Source organism: Oryx dammah, unplaced genomic scaffold (assembly GCF_014754425.2).
Source record: "Oryx dammah isolate SB20612 unplaced genomic scaffold, SCBI_Odam_1.1 HiC_scaffold_17, whole genome shotgun sequence".
Lineage (NCBI taxonomy): Eukaryota > Metazoa > Chordata > Mammalia > Artiodactyla > Bovidae > Oryx > Oryx dammah.
Window position 1 is genome coordinate 60,832,085 of NW_024070201.1, and position 27,218 is coordinate 60,859,302.

Genomic DNA, 27,218 nt, shown 5'->3' on the forward strand with positions numbered 1-27,218 from the left:
AAGAACAGTTATTTACATCTCTCTAGGCTTTTTTGCTGACATGGAATAAGAACTGATGCAATGATAGCCTGATGAAAATGATTCTGAAAACACAAGTCCCCCCCGTCCAGCCATAAGCCCTTGTGATCACAATTACTTTATGATGAGAGGAAGGGGCAGTGCTCTCTGGCTGCTTCTAGGGTTAGTAATTGCCTCCTGAGTTTCAACAGAGAGAAACAAAGAATGGTCACGATCTGATTAGTCTGAAGTGGTCACTGATGTCATGTCAGCATCTTACCTGTGGAAAAGAGGCTCAACTCTCCCCAAGATGTGAACACAATACAGCCGATAGAATCTTACCACTTTCCTTTTGAACAGACTTTAATTGAGAGCAAAGTGAAAAATGCAGGTTACATTTTTAGTGTTATCATCAGTATGTTGGAAGATCAACACCAAAACAGTGATGCATCTAACATTTATACATATCCTAACTTTAGCTGTCAAAGAGCAAATCATTATCAGATATATATATTTACACAATAATTTCAAGCAACAGTAAATAATAAACTCCCTCCCTTAAAAAATAAAAACAAAACACACACACATACACCCAACCACCTTTAAACAATGGATTTCCTCACACTATTAAGTCTCATTTTTTTTTTTCACATATACTTGGAGACCCAAAGTTATTTAAGTTACTTAAGAACAGTCTTATCCGTGGAAATTCTGGACCAGCCCTTATGTTCTTTTAGAGTCATTTTAATTTTTACAACTTGAAGCCACATAACCAGCATGGTCTGTATACTCTAAGGACATCCCAAATGATAAAAATGAATTCCACTTCCTTTGTGTGAGGAGATATGTACATCTCTGAAGATGTGTATGATTACAACTCAAAGTCAAACAGAAACACAAAAACAAAATCTCAGATCCTCAAGCACGATTTCTTAAGAGCATTGTGCTAACGTTAACAATGAATTAACTGAATGTTAAGATTCTTTCAGATATCTCTGCAGAGGTACTGGTTAGTTGTGATTCTTTTTTTTTTTTTTTCCAGCTGCTTGAAATGCTTGAGTTTTAAAAGTTGCTTGGTCCAGGTTAGCAGCCTGCCTAACCTCCGGAATGTCGGACAGGACTCACCCCCAGTGCCTTGCTCTCTGATTTATTTCTTGCTGTTGCTGTTAGTAAATGGAAACCATGACAAAGTTTACATTAGCAGACACATCCACATGCCCGGGCCCATAAATATTCTATGATGGAAAATGGTACAATGACTCCATTCCTCGTGAAAATGAGCGTAAAGTGAGAAGGGGCGGGGGAACATCACCAACAGTGGCTCTGCTTACAGTGGAAAATCCAGACCAAACGGCGACGGGCTTTTAACTAACTGGACACTGAGAGCCACTTCTCCAGGGCCTTACGAGTCAACTCAAAGTTGGCTAAGCAGAGACCAACTCCTTTGGGCAAACCTGGTAGAATCCAGTAGTACAGGCATCTTGTCTCAGACGCTGGATGAAGAAAGATCAACTGCCATTTCCTTCTCTGACAGGCGAGCGAGGAGGAATGTTACAGTCAGCTTTGAAAGGAGTTCGCGCGCTGTCCTGCCGGGGGCGTAGGACGGGGGCCGCGGTGGACCCTCAGAGCGCCAGCTGGAGTTTGCTCATGTTCCTCTGGTGCATGTTGTGATGGCGGACTAACTCGTCTGACCGGGCAAACTTTTTCTGACAACTCGGCCACCGACAGCTGAAGGGCTTCTCACCTGTTGACACAATGGCCAGTCAGAGACACTTGCCGTGGAGAGCCGGAGCTGCAAGTTCAACTACCAAAGGCCTGAGTTAAATCATCGCAAGGCACGCACTCCAGAGTCCCTCTAGCTCGTTCCCTAAGCTCACACACCTAGTTCATCTCACAAGGCGGCCTTGACCTGGCAGCATCTCTGGGGCCTCCAGGATTAAAATGCTGTGACAATTACAAAATGTCACTGAGTCAGAAGACTTGGGAAATGGGAGGGACAGAGAGAATCTAGGTAATGGAAATGTCTGGGCACTTCGTATTTAATCAAGGGGGGAAAACACTTGGTAAAACAAAACCCCTGTCATTAGCCAGTTTTGTGAATTGTGTAAACGCTTCCCGTTTGCTGTTTAAGGAGGGGACTGAGCTTAACTGGAAGGCAAGGGCCTTAGGATCATCACACAGGATACTGTTAATGATCACCACCCAGCAGCGTAGCTGCAACTATAGCTTTAACATCTCTGTCTGTAATATAGAAAAGATTTGAGGTGAGCCATGGTTTCGAGATTTTTTAAAAGCTTGACAAAAAATCGAGGCTTCTCCATCTAAGGAGGCTTCAGAAGTTTCTTCCAAGTCTCATTTTGGATGGGAAAGATAATTAGTATTTCTGAATGCCTATCTATGTACTAAACTCTGTGCTTGGTTATCATATTTCTATATATATACACACATATAAAATTATATATATTAATTATACATAATATATATAATTTCATGTACTCTTTCCAACAACCTGTAAGGTAAGCATTATTATCCCCATTCTACAGATGAGGCTAGAACCTCAGGTGAGTGCAGACACAGGCAGGACTTCTTAAACCTAGGTCTGTCTGACTCCAAATCCAGGTCTGTCTGTAGGACACACTTTGTTGCATCACACTTCCTGGGCCTCGGCATAATGGAAATACAGCTGTGGCTTTATCCTAAGTAAAAACATCACAGGAGCCAATTCCTCCACCCGGGGAGGTTCTCAGGATATAGCTAGTCCTTCTCTGAGAAATACTGCATGGGACAAGCACTGAGAAATATCCCAGGGGAGGCACTGTCCCCCGGTCAGAACTGGAGGCTAATCAACTATAGCTCCCAGTTAGATATTAAACAGTCTGCTGGTGACATAGGTCATTTTGTACATGTACAGACATGCATGAGGTAGGGCGCAGGGTACCAGGGATGATAACTCTTCCCCACCAAATTATGAGCTCAGGACCAAGGCAAAGAAGTGACATTAAAGGTACTCGAGTCAGGGAATGAGTTGTCCATCTCACTGACTCTGGGGCACAGGTACTCTGACTGTCTGCAGGCACAGTCTGCTGGGGCTGAGAATCCAGGACTGCATGAGGGGTCACAGCTCACACTTTCCTCGCCTCCCACTCACTGTCCCTCTGCCCTTCCTGATCTGGCTCCTGTCCCCTGCTCCCACTACCAACCATGCTGTCAAAGGTCACCTCCTAATGGACAAATCCTAACTTCTTCTCCTGTCCGGTCATCATCCTCCTCAAATTCTCAAGGGAACTCAACTCTGATGACCAGGGGGTCTCCTCCTGATTCTCTCTCCTCCCTGGGCCACAAGGTGAACACAGACTCTTTCCCCAGTAAAGAAGCAGTGGGTAGGTGGGCTGGGAAGAGACAGAACTGGGGTTCCTACTTACTAGCTTTGGGACTTTAAACAAAGTTATTTCATCATTATGTGCCTCAGTCTCCTCATCTGTAAAATGGGGATGAAATGTTACCTATCCTACTTTTCTTCCAAGGATGTTGTGAAGATAAAATGAGATAACCTAAGCATTGGTCCTCCCTCTAAAGCTAGGAAATACACATCAAAGATGGTGCTATTTCCATTATGAATCACACCAGCCTTGTGGAGAAGCAAAAACTTTCAGCAGCTGTGAATAAATGTCTTTTCTCCCTCTATTCCTTTTGTTTGTTTAATATTTACTTTTTGGCCATGCAGCATGTGGGATCTTAGTTCCCTGACGAGGGACTGAACCTGTGCTCCCTGCATTGAAAATGCTGAGTCTTAACCACTGGGCCAGAGGGAAGGAGGGAAGTCCCTCCTTCTATTCTACTATGAAGGAAATAATACCCACACACCAATATGAGTCTGGCAGAAACCATGACTGCTCCTGGGGCATTAACTTTTAGCAGAGCAAAGATTCAGGTCTCTGAAAACAGTGTTATAAAATGCAAACGTTCAGGAGTACAAGTGGTTGGCTTGTAGAATTTCTGCTATTTTCCTCCAAGGCTGATTATCCTATCAAACTGATAAAGATGTGATGCAACAAACTGGGAACAGCAGGGACTTAGCTTATCTCTTCACTTCATTCTGGACACTCCTGAAAACAGTTCTTTTCACATCTCTTCTGATCCATACCTCCCACCCCCACTCCTTCTTAAACAATGTTACTATTTAAAGACAGCCATGCACTGTTCTGTCTCCTGAATCTAAAGCTGTTTAGAACGTTTCCACTCATCTTTTCCAATCTCTCGCATCACAAGCAACTCCATTCAACAGTAGTTTAAAAAAATAAAGAAAAATAAATGTGAAGAAAAGTTTACGCACTTGTTTTACCTGTATGAGTCCTGGTGTGGGTCTTCAGGTGGTCGGAACGGGAGAACTTTCGCTGACAAGTTTTACACTGGAATGGTTTCACACCTAAACGGACAGAGAAGGTCTAGCCGCGGCCCTAACCACGTGGGGGCATAGCAAGGCCCACAAGACCTGCTTCCCGGTGGCCTGAGGAGTTGGGCATTTCCAGCCATACCTGCAGTGTCTGGCTCGCCCTCGGATTTCCCCAACACCCCAGGCCCAGCAGGGGCCACCTAATGCCGCACAGTAATCCTTGAAGACCTGTTGTCTTGGGAACAACTATTGCTTAACCACAAGTGTCCAGCTTCTCAGAGAAGTTTCAGCTGTGTCTGAGACTGAAAAAGTGAATCACACACTACAGATGGGACTTTGCTCTCCACCCACCCGTGTTCTTTACTGACACTCAGTGTATCATCAGCAAATTGCTAGTGGGAGTATCATGACTCTGTGGTTTTCAGGGGAAATGTGGGGCATTTCCTTTTCTTTTCTTTCTTCTTTTTTTTTTTTAAGAGAAGGTAAATCCCCAGCAGGGAAAATTATTGGAGAAACTTAAAAAATGGCTGACCCTCTCACACCCATATTGAACAATAAAAAGAATCACAAAATCAACCATGATCCAAGGGAACATACTGCCAGCAATGAGAAGGGAGCCTACAAACCTGTGTGTCTCCTTTGGTGTCTTTTGAGCTGGTCTGAACGAGAAAACCTTCGTTCACAGTCCTTGAAGTCACACTGGTATGGTTTCTCACCTTGGGGAAGACACGTATTCCATTGGAAAATGATTTTGGAAATAAAGATCTCATTAGAGGCAACTTCTCTTACTGGGACTGAAAGGATCCCCAAATGCTGAAAGGCACTTGGGTGGAAGGTTTCAGGGATATGCTGTCAACCTTAGGGGGCTTCCCAGGTTGCTCTAGCAGTAAGGAACTGGCCCGCTAATGCAGGAGATGTTAAGAGATGCAGGTTCAATCCCTGAGTCGGGAAGATGCTCTGGAGAAGGGCATGGCAACCCACTCCAATATCTTGCCTGGAGAATTCCCAAGGACAAAGGAGCCTGACGAGCTATCATCCTTAGGGTCACAGACTCAGACACAACTGAAGTGATTTAGCATGCAGGCATGCCAAACCACAGGGTTAGGAGGAAGTCCCACCTACATACATACATTCATGGGCAGGAGGCTCAGAATCAGGGGTTGGGTGAATAAGGCTGAGTTGGAAGCAAAGGGAACTCGGGTTCTGGAGTTTGACACGGTGGGGAATATCCAGCTCTTTCAATCTGCTGGGTGAGGTGTCATTTCCTCAGTGTGAAACGGGGCCAATAACCTGACAGCTTCCAAGGACTTATAAACAGATTACACAGACCATCCACAGAAAGGGCTTAGCCTAGAGCCTAGCACAGAGGCAGTGCTCAAAAAATACTGGCAGCTAATATTTAAACAAATAATAAACCAAAGCGGTCTTAAGTCCAAGACTTGAGTTTGTGGCAGAATTCTGGGATGGATGTCCCCTGGAGCTGGCCCCGTGGAGTAAGTACTTTATGTTTTATGGCCTAAGGCTCTGGTATTCTCTGCTACTGACTTCCCATCCCTGATTTAGGTATAAACAACTCCAGGGTTGTAAGATGCTCAAATTAAACCAGGAGCCAGAGCCTTAGAGTTCTGGGTATCCCTTTACTCGAGAGAAGACACGAATGGGATTACACAACCTCCTGCCTCACAATGGAGAAGCCCTGCCCCTGTCTTTGCAGGAAAAAGTTCAGCCAAATCCCAGGAGCTGCGCCCCCTGAGTGCACTGAGCAACCCTGGACCGTCCCACCTTCTTATGAGAATTCTGAGTCACCAGCATTCTGGGATGGAGAGCAAGCCATCCCAGGATCAGCTGGCTCTTTCTGTTGTCGGGCAGTTCCTGATTACCTTTCCAGCCTTAAGACCGCCTCTGCTTCCCTAATTCATCTATATTCCTGCTCTACAGAGCTCACCATTCCTGAACCCTGCCTTGTACTTCGTTCACACTGGACACCCTCCATCCCTATCTCCAGATCCCTAACCCATCATAAACTCTATGGCACGTCCCTCTCAAATGCTGTTTCCTTTGCGATGCCTTCTTGGAAGCCTCCTGTTCACTTAGAAAACCTTTCCTTCCGTCATTACAGAATGGCTGACGTGGGGCCTTGTCAGATCCACCGTCTGCCAGACTGGAAAATCCTGAGAGCAGGAAGCTTTCCTCAACTTTCAGTTGATATCCAGCCCAGTGCCTTAACTTCAGCTCTTCAAGCTGGAAAAAGCAACACTTCTTTCTGTCCAGTCTCATGTCTTTTTTCTGCCTTTCTGCCTCTGCTCATCCTTTACTTTCTCTGCCCGACCCTGCCTACCCTTTATTGGTTAACCCAAGCCCTTCCTTCTCCAAGAAACAAACGATGCTCACTCAAAACAATACCCTCTGAATGAATCTTCTCAGAGCCTCCAGACTCCCTCAGTCATCACACATTCTCTCCTCCCTTTTCATTTTTTTATGTCTTGCCTCCAAAACACACCATCGACTCTTTGAGCAAGGGGCTTGTGACTTGGAGTTAAAAGGCATGAGTTTGAGTCTTCCCTATATCCTACCCACCGGATAATTGTTTTCTGTGTAAGAATAAAATGAAATAACGAATGTAGAGAATTTGGCCCATGGAAAGTATTTAATAAAAGGTTCTTAACATAATAGTCTGTACTATTATTAGGAATAGACACAAAAAGATGGCACTCTTTCAAGAAGGGGACTTCAGTGATGTTAAATACCCTTCCCTCCTCGTCTTCTGCAAGGAAGAGTTTCTTAAAGGTTCCAGCAGGTCTGAGGGTCATGGCTATATTTCTTACTGCCTTCCCTTCCCACAGACATCTAACCCTTACTGTTTCCTAAGTGCCTCTTTTCCATTATAATTTCTACAACCACATTGCCTTCAGTGTATTCTCTTGTATTTGTCTAGGCAGAATTTTGGAGAAGGCAATGGCACCCCACTCCAGTACTTTTGGAAAATCCCATGGACAGAGGAGCCTGGTAGGCTGCAGTCCATGGGGCTGCTAGAGTCGGACACAACTGAACGACTTCACTTTCACGCATTGGAGAAGGAAATGGCAACCCACTCCAGTGTTCTTGCCTGGAGAATCCCAGGGATGGGGGAGCCTGGTGGGCTGCCATCCATGGGGTTGCACAGAGTTGGACATGACTGAAGCAACTTAGCAGCAGCAGCAGCAGCAGCAGGCAGAATGTTACTTTATCGTTTTCCTTATAATCAGATACTTTTCAAATGATCTCATTTGGGGAAATACATAACAACACAACATGCAACGTCTCATCTTCAGCTTAAAGCAGGTGGTCGACTGAGTGTAAACTCAGGTCTATGCCAGAACTGTAGCCTTCAGACACAACGGCTTAGCAAAGGCCAGTGGTCTAAAGAGATCTGAACCCAGCTCATTTTCTTCTTCAGCTTCCCCAAAGAAAAGTCTGCAGTAACAATAAAACAGTGAAAGTGAAAGTCACTCAGTCGTGTCTGACTCTTTATGACCCCATGGATTATACAGTCCACAGAATTCTCCAGGCCAGAATACTGGAGTGGGTAGCCAATATTCTTCTCCAGGGGATTTTCCCAAGCCAGGGATTGAACCCAGGTCTCCCACATTGCAGGCGGATTCTTCAACAGCTGAGCCACAAGGGAAGCCCAAGAATACTAGAGTGGCTAGCCTATCCCTTCTCCACCGGATCTTCCCAAGCCAAGAATCAAACCGGGGTCTCCTGCATTGCAAGCAATTCTTTACCAACTGAGCTATGAGGGAAGCAATAATAAACAATAATGGTACTTAAAACAAAGAAGCTACCTTAAATCATGGGGAAAAAATGGTACCAGCTCCCCAGTAGGAAAGCCTACGCTTTGCCCTGATTTCCTGTCGGGAAACTCAGTCACATTTCCATCTAGTGCCCACAAGGCCAACCAAGAACAGACATTTGTGAAACCGATATTCACATTCACTATGGCCAACAACCAAACATGGCCAGTGCTCTCCCAGAGGCAGACCCTGTAACCTGTGGGAAAATCCAGTTTTCTTTTTTTTTTTTCAGTTTTCTTTAAAACATCATCAAAAATCATCTTTTTTGGGGGGTTGAAAACAAAAATTAAACCTAGAAGCCATTTTCCCATTCTTACCTAGTTGGTTATTACTAACCCAAGCAGTTAAGCTCTTCTTTGGACCATCTCATCCTAAGTCTCCAGAATGACCTTGCACATCAAGTTCCTAGAATCATCTAACTACCAAGCCCCCAGGCTAGTTCCTCTCCCTTAAGAGATGCTAATACTATTGTAAAACTAATAAGAACATTTATTCAGACTTACTGACTGGGGGAACTGTAAGAGATGGTTCATCTCTCTAATTCCTTTCATTCAATTTGATTTTAGAAGTTAATCTAGTCTCAACAATTGTATAAGGGAGGCTATCATCTCCATTTTCCATGCAAGGCAGATGAAGTTTGACGAGTGGTTAGTTACTTGCTCAAGGTCACACCACCTGGTAGTGAAACCAGACTTCAAGCCAGGTCTCTAATTCTGTGAAATTCTCTACCTACTCTGCTGCTGCTGCTAAGTTGCTTCAGTCATGTCTGACTCTGTGCGACCCCACAGACGGCAGCCCACCAGGCTCCGCCATCCCTGGGATTCTCCAGGCAAGAACACTGGAGTGGGTTGCCATTTCCTTCTCCAATGCATGAAAGTGAAAAGTGAAAGTGAAGTCACTGAGTCGTGTCCAACTCTCAGCGACCCCATGGACTGCAGCCTACCAGGCTCCTCTGTCCATGGGATTTTCCAGGCAAGAGTACTGGAGTGGGGTGCTATCTACCTACTCTGCTCTTCCCTTTTTTAATAAAGGATAGAACTTCAGGATACAAAATGGCCTGGCAGCCTTTTTCCATCACTTGAAAGTAGTGCCTACTTTGCATTCCAGAAATCACCTGTGTCCTAGCAGTGACAGCTGGAAGCAGGGGCTCCTAAGCTGCCCCTGAGCCACCGGAGCCAAGACTGGACGGTGAATGCACTTACCAGTGTGCTTCCGGCTGTGCATCTGTAAGTGGGACAGCTTAAAATATCTCTTATTGCAGCCTGGGTAAGCACACATGAAGGGGCGTTTCTCACTGGTCTCAGATGCCGATCGGACAAGAGTCGGGGCCACTCCAGGCACACGCCGCACATCCTGCAAGCAGAGCGTAAGATAAACAGAGGCTTTAAGCCACATGTGAACATTCACATTGATCCCAAGGAAAGTGAGCTTTGAAGTATTCCCAAAGGAGGGATAGTGGATGTGATGCCTGAAACCACTCCCCACCACACCTGAGGTGCCCAAAGCAGACATCGCTAGTGGATGACAGAGCAGCACATTCAACAGTGCATTGCCCTAAGATCATCACTGCTGATCAATCAGAACCGGGACCTGAGATGAAGTCAGTCTTAGGGCTGCTGATCCAGAGCATCGGGAAAAGAAATGCTGCACACTGGGAGAGCTCCCAATCTTTCCTGTTTCTCAGCTTCTCATCTTGAAGCAGAGAGGTCTGGAAGTCAAAGCCCCAGGTTCTATTCTATTCCCTCCCACTCGGACACCAAGCCACATGACCTTGGGCCCTATGTGCAATGGGTTGGGAACTCCTTATTAGAGAAAAATGAGCCCCCAGCTGAGCAACCTTCCACGTGTGAGTCAATGACAAGGAAAAAGAATACATCCTGGGAGGTGAGGGCTCTGTCTGTGAAGGGGGCTGAAACCACAGGAAGCTCACAGTGTTGCCAACATGATCTTTTACGAGAGACACCAGGAAGCACTGTGTGTCTGCCCTCTGCCCACTCTCTGTCCATCGCGGGGCATTCTGTGGATCACCTTTATCCTGGAGGTGTGTGTGTGCATGGTTGGTCCTCCATGAGAAGAAGCTAGAGGGCAACAGTGAGGCAAATGCCCCTTAGGCTCCGGGGACCAGTGAGTCATAAATACAAGCAACCAAGTGCCTGAGGGACCACTGAAGCCTCCTCCTCCTCACACAGATGTGCAAGTCAGGGCCCAAGAGCACATCCACAGTTTGTCTTAAGACCTGGGACCACTTCTAAGCTTACCCACACCTGCCCTGGGCACTTGCCATACCATCCACCAGCATATGTTCAAGTTCTTATTTCACCTCTTGCTGTGCAAATCTTTTCTGAAGTAAACATACAGTAGTGCCATACGGCTCTACTACTGATGGGCCCCAGTGTCTTAAGGCAAAAGATGCAATAAGTTTAAATGAGGAGCCAGCTGTGTCTGATTGGTCCACTCTGGAAGAAAATGAACACAGACCTCGACAGAAAGTCTGATAAACTGGGCTTGATGAAAAGGAAGGGAAAAGGAGTTTCGTACAGTTCCTCTAATTCACCCCAGAGGCAGTACACAGGGCAACAGGGAATAAAACCGAGCTGTCAATGTCAGCCAGTCCTGGTGGAGAAGCCTGACATTACTTGTCTGACTTCCACCAGATGTCCATAGTTCCGTCACCCCCACCTTTATTCTCACCACTGGAAGGCTTCGGATGCGGGTACACGCTGTTCTATCTTCATGATGCCTCTGGAAACTTTCTTCAGAGCATCTCAGAGCACGTGCTCCACACATCACGTGGGAACTTGGCCCACACACAACTTATTTCTAATGTGCTGGCTACTCTGGAGAAAGTATCTCAGCCATTACTCATGTTGTTGCAACCATAGAGTCACACGCCAAAGGCACAAATACAAACCCTTGGTAACTGTGCGTGGTTCTGAACGCACAAAAGAGGCTCTGGGAGATGGCCTTTCGTCCAGTTTCCATTTTACTTTCCTTTCCTCACTCTTGCTTAGTAAAGACAGAGTCTACCTTTGGGCACTTGCCCGTGCAGAACAAGTCTTAGAAGTCCAGAGTCCAGGTCATTAATTCAAGCATTTAGCGCCAACATAAGATGTGCATAGCCTACCCTAGAGAAGGTGAATTAAACAGTGAAGGAAGAAAGAAGGGAATTCTGCAGAAAGCTGAGTGACGTGGCTGCATCCACACTGGCCTCTGGAAAGGAGAAGAGCCCTCAGCCTGCCTCAGAGGAAGAGGGCACATCTCTGCTGACACAGGAGCCTATGGTTAGGAACAGACTTGCCAGGGCCAAACGGCCAGCAGCGAGGACGTGAGAGGCTGTTGGGAAGGAAAGAGGCAGCCGGGGCCCCGTGTACTCGCCTGAATGCCCCTGAAGACGCCGTGGGTGTGTATCCTGTACTGGGCGCCACAGAGGATGGGCGTGGTATGGTTGTCACTCTCGTACCCCGTGCCGTGGCTGCAAACACAGAGAAGGGAGAACAGGACTCAGGCTGGTTCACAGGCACACTTCAGGGCAATGCGCCTCTGCAGTGAGACGAATGTCCTTTCAGAGCTCTCGGGGCACCTCGGTTGGCTTCTGCCTCCCTCCACTGGGGCTACTGGAAGCAGCGCTTTGTGAAAGGCAGAGCTGCTCAATCCTCGGGTGACCCCCACGCAGTCCCTTACCCTCACACTCTCCAGGGCACACCAGCTGGGTCCATGCCTCTCTCAGACAAGCCAGGGAAAAGTCACAGTGGCAGGAGTTCATTCCCAGCAAGTTGTTTACCATCAAGACAGCAGGGCTGACAGCTGTGAATATCTCAGGAATGAGCAGATGCCTCAAATTTCACGTTGAATGCAAGGGATTTTTTTGTCGGCACCTCATGACTCAGTTTTTACCAGATAGCACCAAGAAAGCGATGACGCTTACAAGAAGAGATGTCACATCCTTAGAAGCAGGGATTACACATCTGGGGCTCTGCTCCACTTCAACCACAGATCAGGTTTCCAGATCAACTTAACTCTTTGGAGCCAAGCCAGATCCTAGGTGGACACTTTCTCCAGCGTTAGACTGACCAGTCCCCGAGCCAGAGCTCAGTTAGCCTTGGACTAATTAGTGAGAGCTGAGGGATGGAGAAGGTTGGAAAGAACACCTTGCAAGGGGTGGATGTTTTGCTCTAAAAATATTCTCTCCTTTGGGTAAAAGCTGATCTCTGTTCTTCAGTTGTTTTACTTCCAAATGAGGCCAAGTGGACTTCCCCAGGAGTCCAGTACTTAAGACGAAAGAGGAGTGGGTTTGATCCCTGGTTGGGGATCTAAGCTCCCGCATGGCCACAGGGTGTAGTCAAAGATTACAAAAACTACAACCACCACCACCAAATGGGGCCAGGTGAGAATTGCAACCCACAGGGCAGCACGCTATAATTGCAGCTCGACTCACCGTGGGCAGTTTTATGAAGCCTCTGTAAACGGGTGACGCTGCTTTGAACCACGTCTGGCAGTTCCTCAAAAGCTTAGATGGAAAGTTACCATGTGACCCAGAAATTCTGCATCCAGGTGTATTCCCAGGAGAAATGAAAATATATTTCCCCACAGAAATTTGTAGTCATTAGCAGCATTACTCATAATAGCCAAAAATGAGAATCAGCCCAAACGTCTGTCATCTGATGGTGGATAAACAAAATATGGTATATTCCTAAAATGGAATATTATTTGAGGATAAAAGGAATGAAATACGTGATAATGAAGTACATGACAAACCTTGAAAACATTATGCTAAGAGAAAGAAGTCAGTCACGAACGACTGCCTGCTGTATGATTCTCTTTACAAGAAATGTCCAGAAGAGGCAAATTTATAGAGATAGAAAGTAGATAGGTGGTCGACTGCCGAGGACTGAGGATTTTGAGGGGAAATGGAGAATGATTGGTAAAGTGGAACTGAAAGTCACTCAGTTGTATCTGACTCTTATAATCCACAGAATTCTCCAGGCCACAACACTGGAGTGGGTAGCCTTTCCCTTCTCCAGGGGATCTTCCCAAAGCCAGGGATCAAACCCAGGTCTCCCGCATTGCAGGCAGATTCTTTACCAAATGAGCCACAAGGGAAGCCCAAGAATACTGGATTGGGTAGCCTATCCCTTTTCCAGTGGATGTCCCCGACCCAGGAATCGAACAGGAGTCTCCTGCATTGCAGGCAGGTTCTTTACCAACTAAGCTATCAGGGAAGCAGGTGACTGTTAAAAACGTCCTCCAACTGTGGTACTGGTCATACAAGTCTGTGAATATACTAAAACCCCTGAATTGTATACTGCAGATGGGTGAATGGTCCACTATGGAAATACATAAAGCTCTTAAAAAATTAAGGTGGGGGAAAGGATAAACTGGGAAACGGACTGACATACACACATTACCAAATATAAAATAGACAATTAATAAGACCTGCTAGGAACTCTATATTCTGTAATGGCCTAATGGGAAAAAGAATCTAAGAAGAGTAGATACATGTGCATGTATAACTGATACACTATGCTATACAGCAGAAAGTAACATAAGATTGTAAATCAACCATACGCTTAATAAAAATTAAAGTGACTGTGCCAAAAAAAATTAAATCAGAAGTATTTATTTTTTTAAAAATTACCTCTGGGGACTGGGGTCCATGCATTTTTTTAAGCCTCTGGGTGAAGGTTAACTGTCAGGACTGAGAGCTCCCACCTTCTGCCTCTGTTACTCTAGAGAGTCCCAGGGGCCCAAGTTAGGAGGCAGGTAGCCCACTCCATCCAAGGCTGGCTCAGCTCTCACTCACCCAGGGGAGAGACTTCCTGGAAGGGAAGAGTGTCAGGACGACACTCACGTCCACACACCCTGAGGCCACAGCAGCTGTAGCATTTTACCTCTGTTTCCGGCTCCAGGCTTTCTAGAAAGAACTGCCCGTCTCCTTCCTACAAAGTGACGAGAGCAGCTGGGGGCGGTGGGGGGCAGTTCTGCTCCCTCTAACCTCCTACACCTCATCTCCACACCCTTCAGGTGATTTTTGACATATCTGGCGGGGGGGGGGAATGTCCCAAAGAGCCGACCCAGGGTCAGACACACAAAACTGGGAGGAAATGCCCAACTCAGGTAGTGTCTGCCTTTTGGAACTTTAGAACGTGTTTGCCAAAAGAGAAAGGTCCTGTCTGGCCTCCTTACAATTGCATTCTATCGACAGTGAGGAAAGGAAAGCTGATGAGAATGGTGATCCGGCAGCAGAAAGAGGACAGACAGAACAGGAATGGTGCTACCAGAACATTTTGCCTCCCAGGCTGCCTTTGCTTGGTTGGGCCTTCTGCACGGAGCCCAGATGTGACATACATGTTTTCTAGGGCTCAGGGACCCAACAATAGAAGTCTGTATTATTCTCAAGTTCCAGTGTCAAAGGGGAAAGCCTTCTCTGGTGGCTCAGTGGTGAAGAACCCACCTGCCAATGCAGAAGACCTGGGTTCGATCCCTGGGTTGGGAAAATCCCCCTGGAGGAGGAAATGGCAACCCACTCCAGTGTTCTTGCCTGGGAAATCCCATGGACAGAGGAGCCTGGTACGCTACAGTCCAAGCAGTCGCAAAAGAGTCAGAGACGACTGAGCAGCTAAACAGCAATAACAAATCAAACGGGAAGAACCTGGAGTCTCCGGTCTCAGCAGCTCATCTCTGGATGTTACCTGGATTCCTGGAGGTGAGAAATACGGGAAACCGACTTTTCTCAGCCTACTTGTCCCAGGAAATGAAATGTTGCCCCACTCAAATGGGATGCCATGATCCTCACAACCAGATGTAACCAACCAACAAAAGCAGCAAGACTGTACCCGCCAAGTGTGCCACTGGATTCTTCTAGCACGTCCGTGAACAAGAAAAACAGCCGGGTCCATTCTCATTGGCTCCATAAAACAAACACACCAATGCAATTCCACCTGGGGGAAACTATGCCACCTCACACTCTTTCCAGCCTGGTCCACCCAGAACACTGAGTTCAACTCGTGGGCATTCAGCTTAGCAATGACTCTCTCCGGTAAGAAAAGCAAAGCCAGTTGAGGGGCTTGAGCCATAGATTAATAGAGGCAGAAAAGTCATCTATTCCGACTTCCTCCAGCTCATCTTTACCAGCAGGACAACATGACTGGTGACTAGTTTTCAAGGCAGCCCATTCCACTTGTGTTCTTCCTGACCCAGGGACGGAACCTGGGTATCATGCATTGCAGGCCAATTCTTTACTGTCTGAGCCACCAGGGAAGTCTAACTGTTGGGAAAGGCCTTTCTAAACTGGGCATAAATCTGCCTCTTTTATGTCTCCTAGAGAACCAGAGTATTACTATTTTACAGCCATCTGGGTGTGTCTCCTCCACTGTACCGTAAACACAGCCTTGAAAACAGAGACCAAGCTGCTCCTTTCTGCACCTCTCAACTTTGACTCAAGTAAGGTGCCCAGTCTAAAACAGTTCCCTCAGATGGGCCGAATCTAACTTCTCTTCCACATGACAATCCTTCAGATATCTGAAGACAGCTCTCCAGACTACAGACCTGGGGCTCTCTCAACTATAACAACGTGAACTGGCATCTAATTCCCATGCCATCCAGAACATCCTCTTCTTCATCCCCTTCATTTTGTTAGGTCCCTCTCAAAGAGCAGGCTTAGTCCCAGAGAACTGTATTTATATAAGGGAGTGAGAAGGGAGGATCACAGAAGTCTTTAGAATCACAGAAGTAACAAACACCTAACAATGGAGAGCAATGCCTCAGCCAAAGAAATTTCATTCTAAAATTTTTTTAAGTCAATATGCTAGTCAATACGATGCATTATGCCCACCAGCTGCCAGGGCTCAATCCCTTGGTAGAGGGTCTGGGGCTCCCCCTCTCAACCTGGACAAAGCATTACTGCTAACACACATAAGAGCACTCAAGTCACGGCGATCTTCCTCAGTCAAATGAAATCTCCAACTCCCACCGTAGCATGTACCACAATTAAGCCAGGTATTCCAACCTTGAACCTGAAGGCATGATTTTTGTTTTTTATTGCAATTCAGGACCACACATTTATCCTTCAAATTCCATTCTATTTCCTTTAGAGAGTCATCCTCAACTGTTGAAATCTTTTTGCTTTGGCTTCCAAAGCATTTGCTTTCCATCCCATTTCACATCATTTCAACATTTAAAAAGTACCTTTTCAATGTTTTCATAAGAAGAAAGGCTCTTCCTTGTTGCTGCATATATTTACAGTATGTAAAACTGGTCTCTGATATTCAGGCAGTGAAAAGATTCTAAAAGGCCTCTCCATGAGACGACCTGAGGGAAGCTATCATAAAGAATCTAGTCATTTAGATGGGGTTAAGTCCAAGAGAGCCAAAAGTCATCAGCAGGAATCAATCTGCGAAAGGGCTCAGGAAGACAGCAGCTGCCGCTGCATCAATAGCCACTGTTAAGAACCAGCTGCTAATTTAGATACTCAAGTGAAACGAAGCTTTATCCCCAAAGAGATCAGCCCGTACAAGTTATAGAAAGTATGCTGTGGATGAGCCAAACAGGAGTGAGAGCAGGACAACTAGAGGTCTGAAACCATTAAGCCATTCAAGAAGGGCAAGGAATTACCAGCCTAGAGAAGAGATTTCCGGGGCCAGAGATGCTCCTTTCAAGAAAGGAATCACAGAGCCCCAGAGGTGGGGTAAAAACTTGTCATGACCCAGAGACAAGGGTGTTATTACTCATGGAGCCAGTTGGTATCAGAATGCAGCTTCTAGAGAGAGCATGAATCCCACCAGTCCCGTGTCTCCCTCGGGGTCGAAATGCACACACAGTGACTTCCTTGCAAACCAAAGAATGAGAGGAAGGTAAAGGAGCCCTGGCACTACGCACAGCACGGCACGTGACCCAAGCCTGAGAGAGGCTGGACTTTCCTAGGGGGAAAAAATGGCGCTTTATAAAATGTTTCCATGCTTTGTTGCCTCGCGAAATACTCTGATAGATAGAATACTGGATTCAGCTGAATGGCAGAGCAAAAGTATTTGAAGACTCTTTGGCCAAGATGAGCAGGGAAAGCACAGGGATGGACAGTGAGGTGTAATGAAGGCAGCCATGGGGCCAGCAGGTGAGAACAGTCGGTGGGTCTGGTGCAGGCAGGGGACCATACGGGAGAGGAAGCTGAGGCTAACGCAACTGCTGCTTTCTTCCTACCCTGGAGCACTACATGAGAAACCACTCACAGACTGATGAAGGTACTTAACACAGCTCCTTAGGTTTTTTGGTTCAATTAGGCACAAATCACTCACTTAAGTACTTAGCCTATAACTATCCACAAAGGTATCAAAAAATAACTATCGTGCCTTTTTGCAATAAAGATCAACTAAACTACATTAGTGACCTTCCACGGAGACTAGTAATTCTAGAAACAGACTTGAGCATTGCCTTGTGCATGATTAACACATCTTTGTTCCTAAACTCCTGTTTTTTTCCCTATGTGCTTTCCAAAATCCAGCTTAATAGCTTTACCAACAACTCACGCTAATCTCACTGCTCTATGGTTTCCAGAATCTACTGGGTTTTTTTTTTTTTTCCTTCCTATTTAAAAACTAAGATATTTGCCTCACTTAAGCAAAAACTAAGGCAAAGTCTCAACTCTTCTGTCACCTCGCTCCATGAATTTCCATGATTATCAGCCAAGGGTCAATGATTTCGCTAAACTGTTCAGAATACGGATTTGTTTTTTTTTTTTTTTTCCCTTAAAGCAAAGCCACAAACTCAGGTACCTACAGGGGCCAAGCAAGTGAGAAAAATAAATGACGAAGGTCCTGGAAAGAAAGATGGCATCAAACTGACGGAACAGCCAGCCCAGCCACCCCACCCCTGCCCAAAGGAGGCAGCGAGGAATCCGATCTACCAGCCAAGTACTACTGATAACATAACCCCAATGTTGCCAGATCTTTCCATCCTCCAGAAAAGTCAGAAATCACAGCTTTTATGTGAGATCACTTGAGTTTTAAATTCTGGGAAATAACCGAAATTGTAAAGAATCACTGTCAGGTCAGACAAAATCTATCTCTGGCCTAAGGGCAATCAATTTGCAACCTCTGCTTTAAAGGTTGAGCAGTGAAGTTTAAACTGCAAGCTGGAAAACTCCCTCTGGATTCTGTTGCCTCCTCCTACCTGGCAACGGAATGGAGGTGGCGATGTGTCTGATTCTTTAAGTACCGAGTCATTCAGTTCCGTTCACTCGCTCAGTCATGTCCAGCTCTTTGCAACCCCATGAATCGCAGCACGCCAGGCCTCCCTGTCCATCACCAACTCCCGGAGTTCACTCAGACTCACGTCCATTGAGTCAGTGATGCCATCCAGCCATCTCATCCTCAGTCGTCCCCTTCTCCTCCTGCCCCCAATTCCTCCCAGCATCAGAGTCTTTTCCAATGAGTCAACTCTTCGCATGAGGTGGCCAAAGTACTGGAGTTTCAGCATTAGAATCTTCCTAACCCTTGAAAGTTTGAAAGGATGCATACTTGAACAGCAGGAATGGTCAGTGCTGCTAGACCAAAATCCAGAAGTTATCATCTATAGGGGTCAGTGGTTCACCTCTGAACATCACTGGCCCATTTCAAAGTAGGCTTAAGCACTGACTTACAGACAGAAAATCACAGTTGTTGTGCAGTAAGTTGAAGTATGGGGCTTCCCTGGTGGCTCAGACAATAAAGAATCTGCCTGCAATGCAGAAGACCCAGGTTCGATCCCTGAGTCAGGAAGATTCCCTGGAGAAAGGAATGGCAACCCACTCCAGTATTCTTGCCTGGAGAATTCCACAGACAGAGGAGCCTGGTGGGCTACAGTCCTTAGGGTCGCAGATTTGGAACAACAGAGTTGACTAACACACAAGTTGAAGTGTATCTGTTTTCTACAGATGCTGTAACAAATTACCATAAATTTGGTGGCTTGAAAGAACACAAATTTGTGCTGTTACAATTCTGGAGACCAGAAGTCTAAAATAAGCTTCACTGCACTAAAGTTTATGTGTTGGCAGGGTTACTTTGTTCTGGAGACTTACGGGCGAATCTCTCTCCTTGTCTTTTTCAGCTTCCAGAACTCACCACGTTCCTCGGCCCCTCCTTCACATCACTACATCACTCTGACCTCCTCCCGCCTCATCACATCCCCAGTCACTCTTCTGTAGTCCAATCTCCCTCTGCCTCCCTTTTATGAGAACACTCATTACAGTGAGGGCCCACTCAGGTATTCAGGACAGTCTCCCCATCTCAAGATCCGTAACTTAGTCACATCGGTCAAGTCCCTTTTTGCTACAGAAAGCAACATTCACAGCCTCCAAGGAAGAAGACTTGGATATCCTTGGGGGTCATTATTCAGGCTACCATACCAAAGAAACTGGATTTGTTTGGTTTCTTTCAGATATATTTAACAGAGCTAAATTAACCTAGATTCTTTATCTCTAGATTAACCCAAAAGATCAGTCTGAAAGAACATGAGTTTTGCATCTGAATGCCTGTGTTCCAGGCCCATGTCTATCATTTATTTACTCTTTGGTCATGGGTGAATCATCTAAACTCTGACTCAGATTCCTCCTCTGTAAAATGAAGCAATAACCAATTTTATACATTTGCTTGAAAACCAAAGAGTTAAGCTATACGAGGAGCAAAAGTAAAAATCACTCGGTAACCTTATCCTAACAAAATGTTCAGGCCTACAGTTATATGCATGAGGTTACTAACAACCACAGAAATTATTTCCCATGTTTTTCTTTTAAGCCTGGTGATTGAGATCTGGACTTCCTTGGTGGCTCAGAGACTAAAGGGTCCGCCTACAATGCGGGAGACCCAGGTCCAATCCCTAGGTCAGGAAGATCATCTATGTGTGTGCTTAGTTGCTCAGTCGTGCCTGACTCTTTGCGACCCCATGGCTCCTCTGTCCACGGGGATTCTCCAGGCAAGAATACTGGAGCGGGTTGTCATGCCCTCCTCCAGGGGGTCTTCCCAATCCTGGGATTGAACCCAGGTCTTCCACACTGTAGGCAGATCTGAGCCACCAAGGAAGCCCGACTGAGATCAACAAAACATACTTTTTATCCTTAGCACAATGCTAGGAGTCACTAAGGGCATCACTTGAGGCAAATGACTTAGCCTTTCTGGCCTCAGCTTCATGCACAATGAGAAAAACAGTACTCCCCATCACAGTTACAAATGAGATTCGCTAAGTAAAGCACTGCTTGGTGCATGGTATGCCCTCAACAAGTGGCATTTAACAGTGCTATCCCCATTTTAAAGCACAGAATACTGAGGTTTAAGGAAAGATCAAATTATGTGCCTAAAGTCAGATAGATGGCAAGCAGCAGACAGGGCGTTTGCATCCAGGTCAGTGTAGCTCGTCTTCCTTCAAAGCCAGCTGGACAATTCTGGTGGTGCAAGCCCAACCTGGGTTCACTTCTATCATCATGACACCTGAATAATCCCTAGCTCCTTTCTCCTGGAGTATGAATGAAATTATCCATGTCTGAAGGTTTGAAAAATGCAGTGAGAGTGGGATAGGAGAATGGGGGCTGTGAGGGGCAAGTTCAAATATGTACTCTTAGCATAACTGAGCTTCTGCTTGGAGGCACAATATTTATTTGGTATAAGAAAGGGCAAAGTACACTGAAGGAAATGGTCTGCTTGTGTGCAATAGAGCAGTTGACGGTGAACAAAATTTTTACAAGAAAATTTCTTTCTACCTAACTGGGAAAATAAACTAAGCGGAAGAAATTATCAGCAGAGCATACATCTCATGACTTCGCTTTTGGCTGTGACACGGACTGTCCATTTTCTTAAACAGCTTTAAAATGCATTAAAATGTATCCTGAGAAAATTTACTTTTCGTAGACAGCTTTAAAATACATAATCATGTGACCTTAGAAAGTTTGTAAAAACAGGAAAATGTCCCTCATATAACACAAGTTATGAGCCCTCTTCCTGCTAAAAACTTGTACATTGAGGTTTGACCCAGAAAAAACTTAATGTTTAAAGAGTAGCTTCTTTAGAAATGATTAATTTTGATATTTCACAGGCACAAGAAGATTAATAAAAAGGAATTGAGGTTTTACAGATGAGGAAAACCAGAGCTGCCCTGAAATCCCTTATCAACAGAAGAAGTTTAAAAAAAGAGAGAGCCTTTTGAGGGCAACTAGCATTTGATATGAATATTCAAAAAGGGGAAACCTCCACCTGTGATTTCTCTCTCCCACCTCTAATCTTTGGCCAGGTGAATAACCCCCCCATTCTTCACCTCTTTCTTCTTGTCTCTGCAGAATTAATCAGATTTAAAGGGAAACACATGGGAAAACCTCATACTCTGGTGTATCTAGAAAATGAAATTTACTCATCAACCCTTCTCGCTCCATCTTTGCTGCTGCTGCTGCTGCTGCTAAGTCACTTCAGTCATGTCCGACTCTGTGCGACCCCATGGTCTACAACCTACCAGGCTCCTCCATCCATGGGATTCTCCAGGCAAGAGTACTGGAGTGGGGTGCCATTGCCTTCTCCGCCATCTTTGCTACTTAGGCTTATATATAAGATGCTGAGATGCCTGAATTTTTTGTGTGTGTGTTGAAAATACACTGCAAAAAGAAAATATACTTTGTTGCAAGCCTTGAGAACCATCACCCCTGTCTAGTGTGCCAGTTTCGAGGGAAAAGAGCAATGGAATCACGTTTTAAAGTTCACTTCCTGAAAGTTTAAACACAAGAGATGAAACTGAACATAACCACCATTCCTCAATTATTCTTGCCAAAAAAAGAGGAACCCAAATCTAATCAAGCCTCCAGATCTAACTACTTATTTATAGGGAAAACAGGGCATGGACATCCCAAGTTAAAAGTCTTTAAGAGGAAGCAATCTGCCAAACCTGATTGTGAAATATTCTACTGACCAATTGACCTGCTATCTTCAACAAATCAGAGTATGAAAAGAGAGGAGGTGGGGGCAGGGAGGGCAGTTACAGCATAAAAGAGACAAGCTGCTGCTGCTGCTGCTGCTAAGCCGCTTCAGTCGTGTCTGACTCTGTGCGACCCCATAGACGGCAGCCCACCAGGCTCCCCCAACCCTGGGATTCTCCAGGCAAGAGCACTGGAGTGGGTTGCCATTTCCTTCTCCAATGCATGAAAGTGAAAAGTGAAAGTGAAGTCGCTCAGTCGTGTCCGACTCTTCGAGACCCCATGGACTGCAGCCTACCAGGCTCCTCCGTCCATGGGATTTTCCAGGCAAGAGTACTGGAGTGGGGTGCCACCGCCTTCTCCAAAAGAGACAAGAGAGGACAATTATTAACAAAAAAAATCAACAAAACAATAACCCTATACACAAATGCTCACCATACACACGGACCAGCCAGAGACAGTAGGACTTCAACTGATGAGTCCTAGAGGCTTAGGGTCAAGAAGTCCCCTGGGAAGCCTCGTGGTCACACCAGAATGTTTGGGTTTAAAGCTTTACTGAATGAAAATATAATTTCCCTATAGTTTGAACAAGCATACTGAAAACAAAGATCGAAAGATGCAGTTTCTTTAACTAATCCAGCATAGAAAGCAGAATATAAAAATGAAATGATCAAGTTAAACCTGACTGAGTTTAAAAAACATAAGTAACTGATAATTTACGAGTATCAGATTTCCTCAGTAGTCTGCAGAAAACAATCAGCCATATTTTTACTTGAAAAATTTATTTTCTTCCTGCCTTCTGGTGTTTCATTTCAGTTCAGACCTCAAGAAAAAGACCTATTGTTTTTTATGTATAATTAAAATATTTGTATATCATTTTCCATTAAAAATTATACTATACTAATAATTCTTACTATTATGCTTTTCAATGAACACTTCTTTCATGAGCATTCAAAAGAAGGCTCCCCATCCCTACTCCATCCTTATTTTCTATCCAGGTCTTGTACATCCCTGCAGCATCCAGCTCCACATCATATCTGGAGGGGAAAGAGAATTCACTCCACTTTCACTAATTCTGACTTTTCAAATCCCTCGAGTGTCCTTTTATCTTTTTGCCCACCTTCCTCTGGAAAGGTAGACCTCTTCTCCATTCAGGGAGCTACCCCTCTCGAATCCACCCTCAGGCTCCAGGAGTGTGTACATGCCTAGGGCTTAGCCAATCAGATCACTGTATTCTCTAGCTACGAGACCCAATCCTGGCCAATCAGAGCCTTCCCTAGGTCCTTTGGTGGAGAAGGACCAAAAGGGAAACTGTCTTATGAAACTGTCAAAAACAGCTACTTTTGTCACAATAAAGAGAGCCTGTCTGAGAAGAGAGCCAACACAAAGGAGAGCAGAGGCAAAGGACAATGAAACAGTGTTCTAAAGACACTGTCTCAGCTCCTGAATCCATACAAGGAGATTTAAAATACAGTAAGCTGCTAAATTTAAATTCCCTCTTGACCTAGGCCAGTTACAACTGAGGTTCTGCCACTTGCTATAGAAAAAGCCCTGCTAATATATAACAGTTATCTCAAAGTAATCGGATTTATTTTTCAACAAACATACCAAAACACAATACCTGTAAGTGAGTACTGAGAAAGGTCCTTCAAAGTGTTACCTTCTGGAGAATGACCACTTGTTCCAGCCATGCTAGCTATTACTACTGAAACTTGTTTGGATCCCTGTTCAAGAGCTTCACTACAGCCACAGTTCATGCTCTCACTTCCATGCAGTCTAGCTGTTGGCCACTGTTTAATAGGGAATATAGGCTGAGTGGTTAATAGCCTGATAACAACGTTTGTATAAATCAGCCATTATGAACCATCAAGCTTTCCTCACCATTTGAAATGGTATACAAACCTCCTCCAACTGCCTTTTCTCTCTTACTTTACACTCAGAGCAGAGCTAAAAGCAATTTAAAATCTAGTTTCCCACAATAGTTTGGGGAGAATACAGCTCCCCTTCAAAAGAAATCCCACTCTACTTACTGACTGCTACTGCTGGGAAGAATATTTTTAGGCATGCTTCCTACCTCAACACATACAAACATAGAAACTCATGTTCTCACAGACGACCTCACCAGACCATACAAGAAAGAGCTGGATCTCCCCTTACATGTGTCTGGTTTTGAAGTGCTAGTTCATCAGAGTCCCAGGTTCATCTAACTCACTGGGTTCTATATTCTCAACGCTTTGGCCAGAGACTGCTCCTAGTTTCACCCTAAGAACAGGTGTCCCAACTTCACATGATAGACAAATTCTATGTGGGGAAAATTAGCAGGATCTTTTGCAGCCTGAGTTCTCAAAGGCTCCCACCCAGCTTGCTCATACACTCTTAAATTCTTAAATCTGAAAAATTTTACTCAAGTATTCTCAATTACCTAAAAAAAAAAAAATCCTCCCTAAAACCCCAGAATCAAACTCAGTGGTCTTAACACTAAGCCCTTTCCTGCTTCTCCAGCTGAAATGGAGATTGGTACATGTGAAGGCCAGTGGACATAATTCTCTCTTTCAAAGGCACCACATTACAGCTGACATTAGGGCTTCCCTGGTAGCTCAGACGGTAAAGAATCCATCTGCAACGCAGGAGACCCTGGTCTGATTCCTGGGTCAGTAAGATTCACCCGGAGAAGAGATAGGCTACCCATTCCATTGTTCTTGAGCTTCCCTGATGGCTCAGCTGGTAAAGAATCCTCCTGCAATGTGGGAGACTTGGCTTTGATCTCTGGCTTGGGAAGATCCCCTGGAGAAGGGAAAGGCTACCCACTCTAGTATTCTGGCCTGGAGAATTCCATGGACTGTATAGTCCATGGAGTCACAAAGAATTGGACATGACTGAGTGACTTTCACTTTTTCAGCTGACATCAGTAACATAAAGTATTTCAAGGTGAAGAAACAGAAGAAAAACCTTGTAATACGTTAAAAGGAATCACACTCGCTCTCAAACAGATGTTTGAAGCCAGAAGCATTAAGATCATGAATCTTTTCAAGATTAAAAAATCTTGAAAAGGAAATTCAAAATAGGGACATCTGACATACATAGAATGAGACAAGAATTGATAAAGGTAATAAGGATGGATTATTCAAAGCAGTTTGGGGATAGGACTAGTTAGAAATAAATTTGGAAATAAATTAAGGTGGAATCCAGTTGTCTAGTAAGTTGAGAATAAATTAAATGTTTAAATGTTAAGAATTCAATCAAAAAATATACCAAAAGATAGAAAGTAAATTAAAAAAAACAAACTTGGAATTGGAAAAATCTTTCTAGGCATAATATAAAAGCCAAAAGTTGAAACTATGAAACATAAGCTGATCATTTTTGCTATGACAATAAAAATTTCTAACAGAAAAACATTAATATTGTTAAAATGTAATACCAAACAGAGGAAACATTTGCAGCATATATGACAAGCAAAGGGTTAATATCCTTAGAAACAAAGAGCTCTTGGTAACCAATATTACCACTAGATGAACCATCTCAGCTCCTAGATGCCCATGAAGCCTCTTCTCTTTCAAGGACCCTGTTCTAGCAATTCTACCCCCTCCCATCATTAATTTCACTCTTCCTGATCATGTCTCAATAGCAAACAGGCAAGTGCTTCCATCTAAATATAAATAAATCAAAACAATATTTAAAAATCCAACTTTTCCTGACCCTCTCTCCCTACTGAGCTAGAACCCCACTTCTTAGCTTCCTTTTGCTGCAAAACTCCAGGGAAGCGTTATTTTAATACAACGTCTCCAGCACATCTCCTCCTAGTCCGAGTGCATGCATGCTCAGTCTTGTTCACCTCTCTGCGACCCCATGGACAGTAGTCCACCAGGCTCCTCTGTCCATGGGATTTCCCAGGCAAGATTACTGGAGAACATTGCCATTTCCTTCTCCAGGGAATCTTCTCAACCCAGGGATCAAACTCACATCTCCAGCATTGCAGGGGATTCTTCACCTGCTGAGCCACCAGGGATCTCTTAAACTCATCTCTATCAGGCTTCTGCCCTTTCCCTCTAATCTTTTCAGAGGCAACGATAGTTAATAGTTCAGTAAATGTTTCCAGAATATTTTCTTTGCAGATACAAATATACCCCAATATGTTTAAACACTAGTTATCTCTGTGTGGTGAGATAACACCCGACTTTTTCCTTTATAATGTTTTGGTACTGTCTGAATTTTTCATTATATAATAAGCCTGTGTTACTTTTATAATCAAGGGGGGGGGAAGCTGTTTCCATTTTGATACAGTTAGTATCTTAGCCTTAAGAACACTACATCTGTAGCTTTGCTTTTAAAGTGAAGAGTTAGAAATAAAACTAGAATAAATGAACGTGTTCACTTTCAATAAGAAAAAACCCTACTAAAATAGGCAGCAGCCCCTCATTCCAGAGGTGCAGTGATTTGGATGACATTTTATGAGTGCAGCTTCTATACTGATGTTTTTCTAGTTAGAGATTATGATGGGGCATGGGGGTTGATGACAAGGAGAAGAATAAGTGGTAAAGCAGAGGGTTTCAAAAAGGCCCATGATGGAACCATAGACATGAGAGGTCCAAAAGACTCCTTGAGGTCATGAAAGAGTTCCTCAAATCACCTTATAGACCTTATATACCTTCTCAAACTCCAACACACACCTTTATCAACAGACTAGGACCCTCATTAACCCCTTCCTGTACCGAGTCCACCATGCTCGTCATTCCCAGCTGGGCCCCCTTCATCACCACCTTCCTTTTGTATTCCGCTCAGTAGTTCTTTCTTCTCCTGACCTGAACAGGTTTGTTATTTATCCTTCTGTTTACAAGATAAAACTCATTCCCTGCTTTAAAACAGAATAGTTAGAAACACAGTATTGAGGCACTAAGTCTATAAAGCCCAAAATATTTTTTAAAGCAAAGTATTTTTAAGAGATTGAGAATATTTCAAAAAAAAAAACCACAGAACTCTGCAATGGCCTACAGAACTACCTTTGCTGAATCAGATCTAAGTTGAAGCCAATCATTTGTTAATAAAAAAGAAAAGGACACAAATGGGAAAAGGTCTGATG

The 27,218-nt window shown here is 44.6% G+C and overlaps 1 protein-coding gene across 5 annotated transcripts in view; it reads right to left on the minus strand.

Moving 5' to 3' along the window:
• Positions 1 to 634: 634 nt before the first annotated feature.
• Positions 635 to 27,218, minus strand: part of WT1 (WT1 transcription factor) — a 48,452-nt gene continuing 21,868 nt past the window's right edge. For 4 of the 5 annotated variants that reach the window (XM_040258954.1, XM_040258955.1, XM_040258953.1 and 1 more), the window contains 5 exons: positions 11,599 to 11,695; positions 9,426 to 9,576; positions 5,017 to 5,106; positions 4,331 to 4,423; positions 635 to 1,741 (listed from right to left, as the gene is read on the minus strand). In XM_040258954.1, the coding sequence (XP_040114888.1) occupies positions 1,620 to 1,741; positions 4,331 to 4,423; positions 5,017 to 5,106; positions 9,426 to 9,576; positions 11,599 to 11,695 (553 nt within the window). In that variant the 3' untranslated portion in view covers positions 635 to 1,619. Of the gene's footprint in view, positions 1,742 to 3,419; positions 3,476 to 4,330; positions 4,424 to 5,016; positions 5,107 to 9,425; positions 9,577 to 11,598; positions 11,696 to 27,218 lie in introns of all 5 variants that reach the window. The other variant, XM_040258951.1, reaches the window with a different exon arrangement.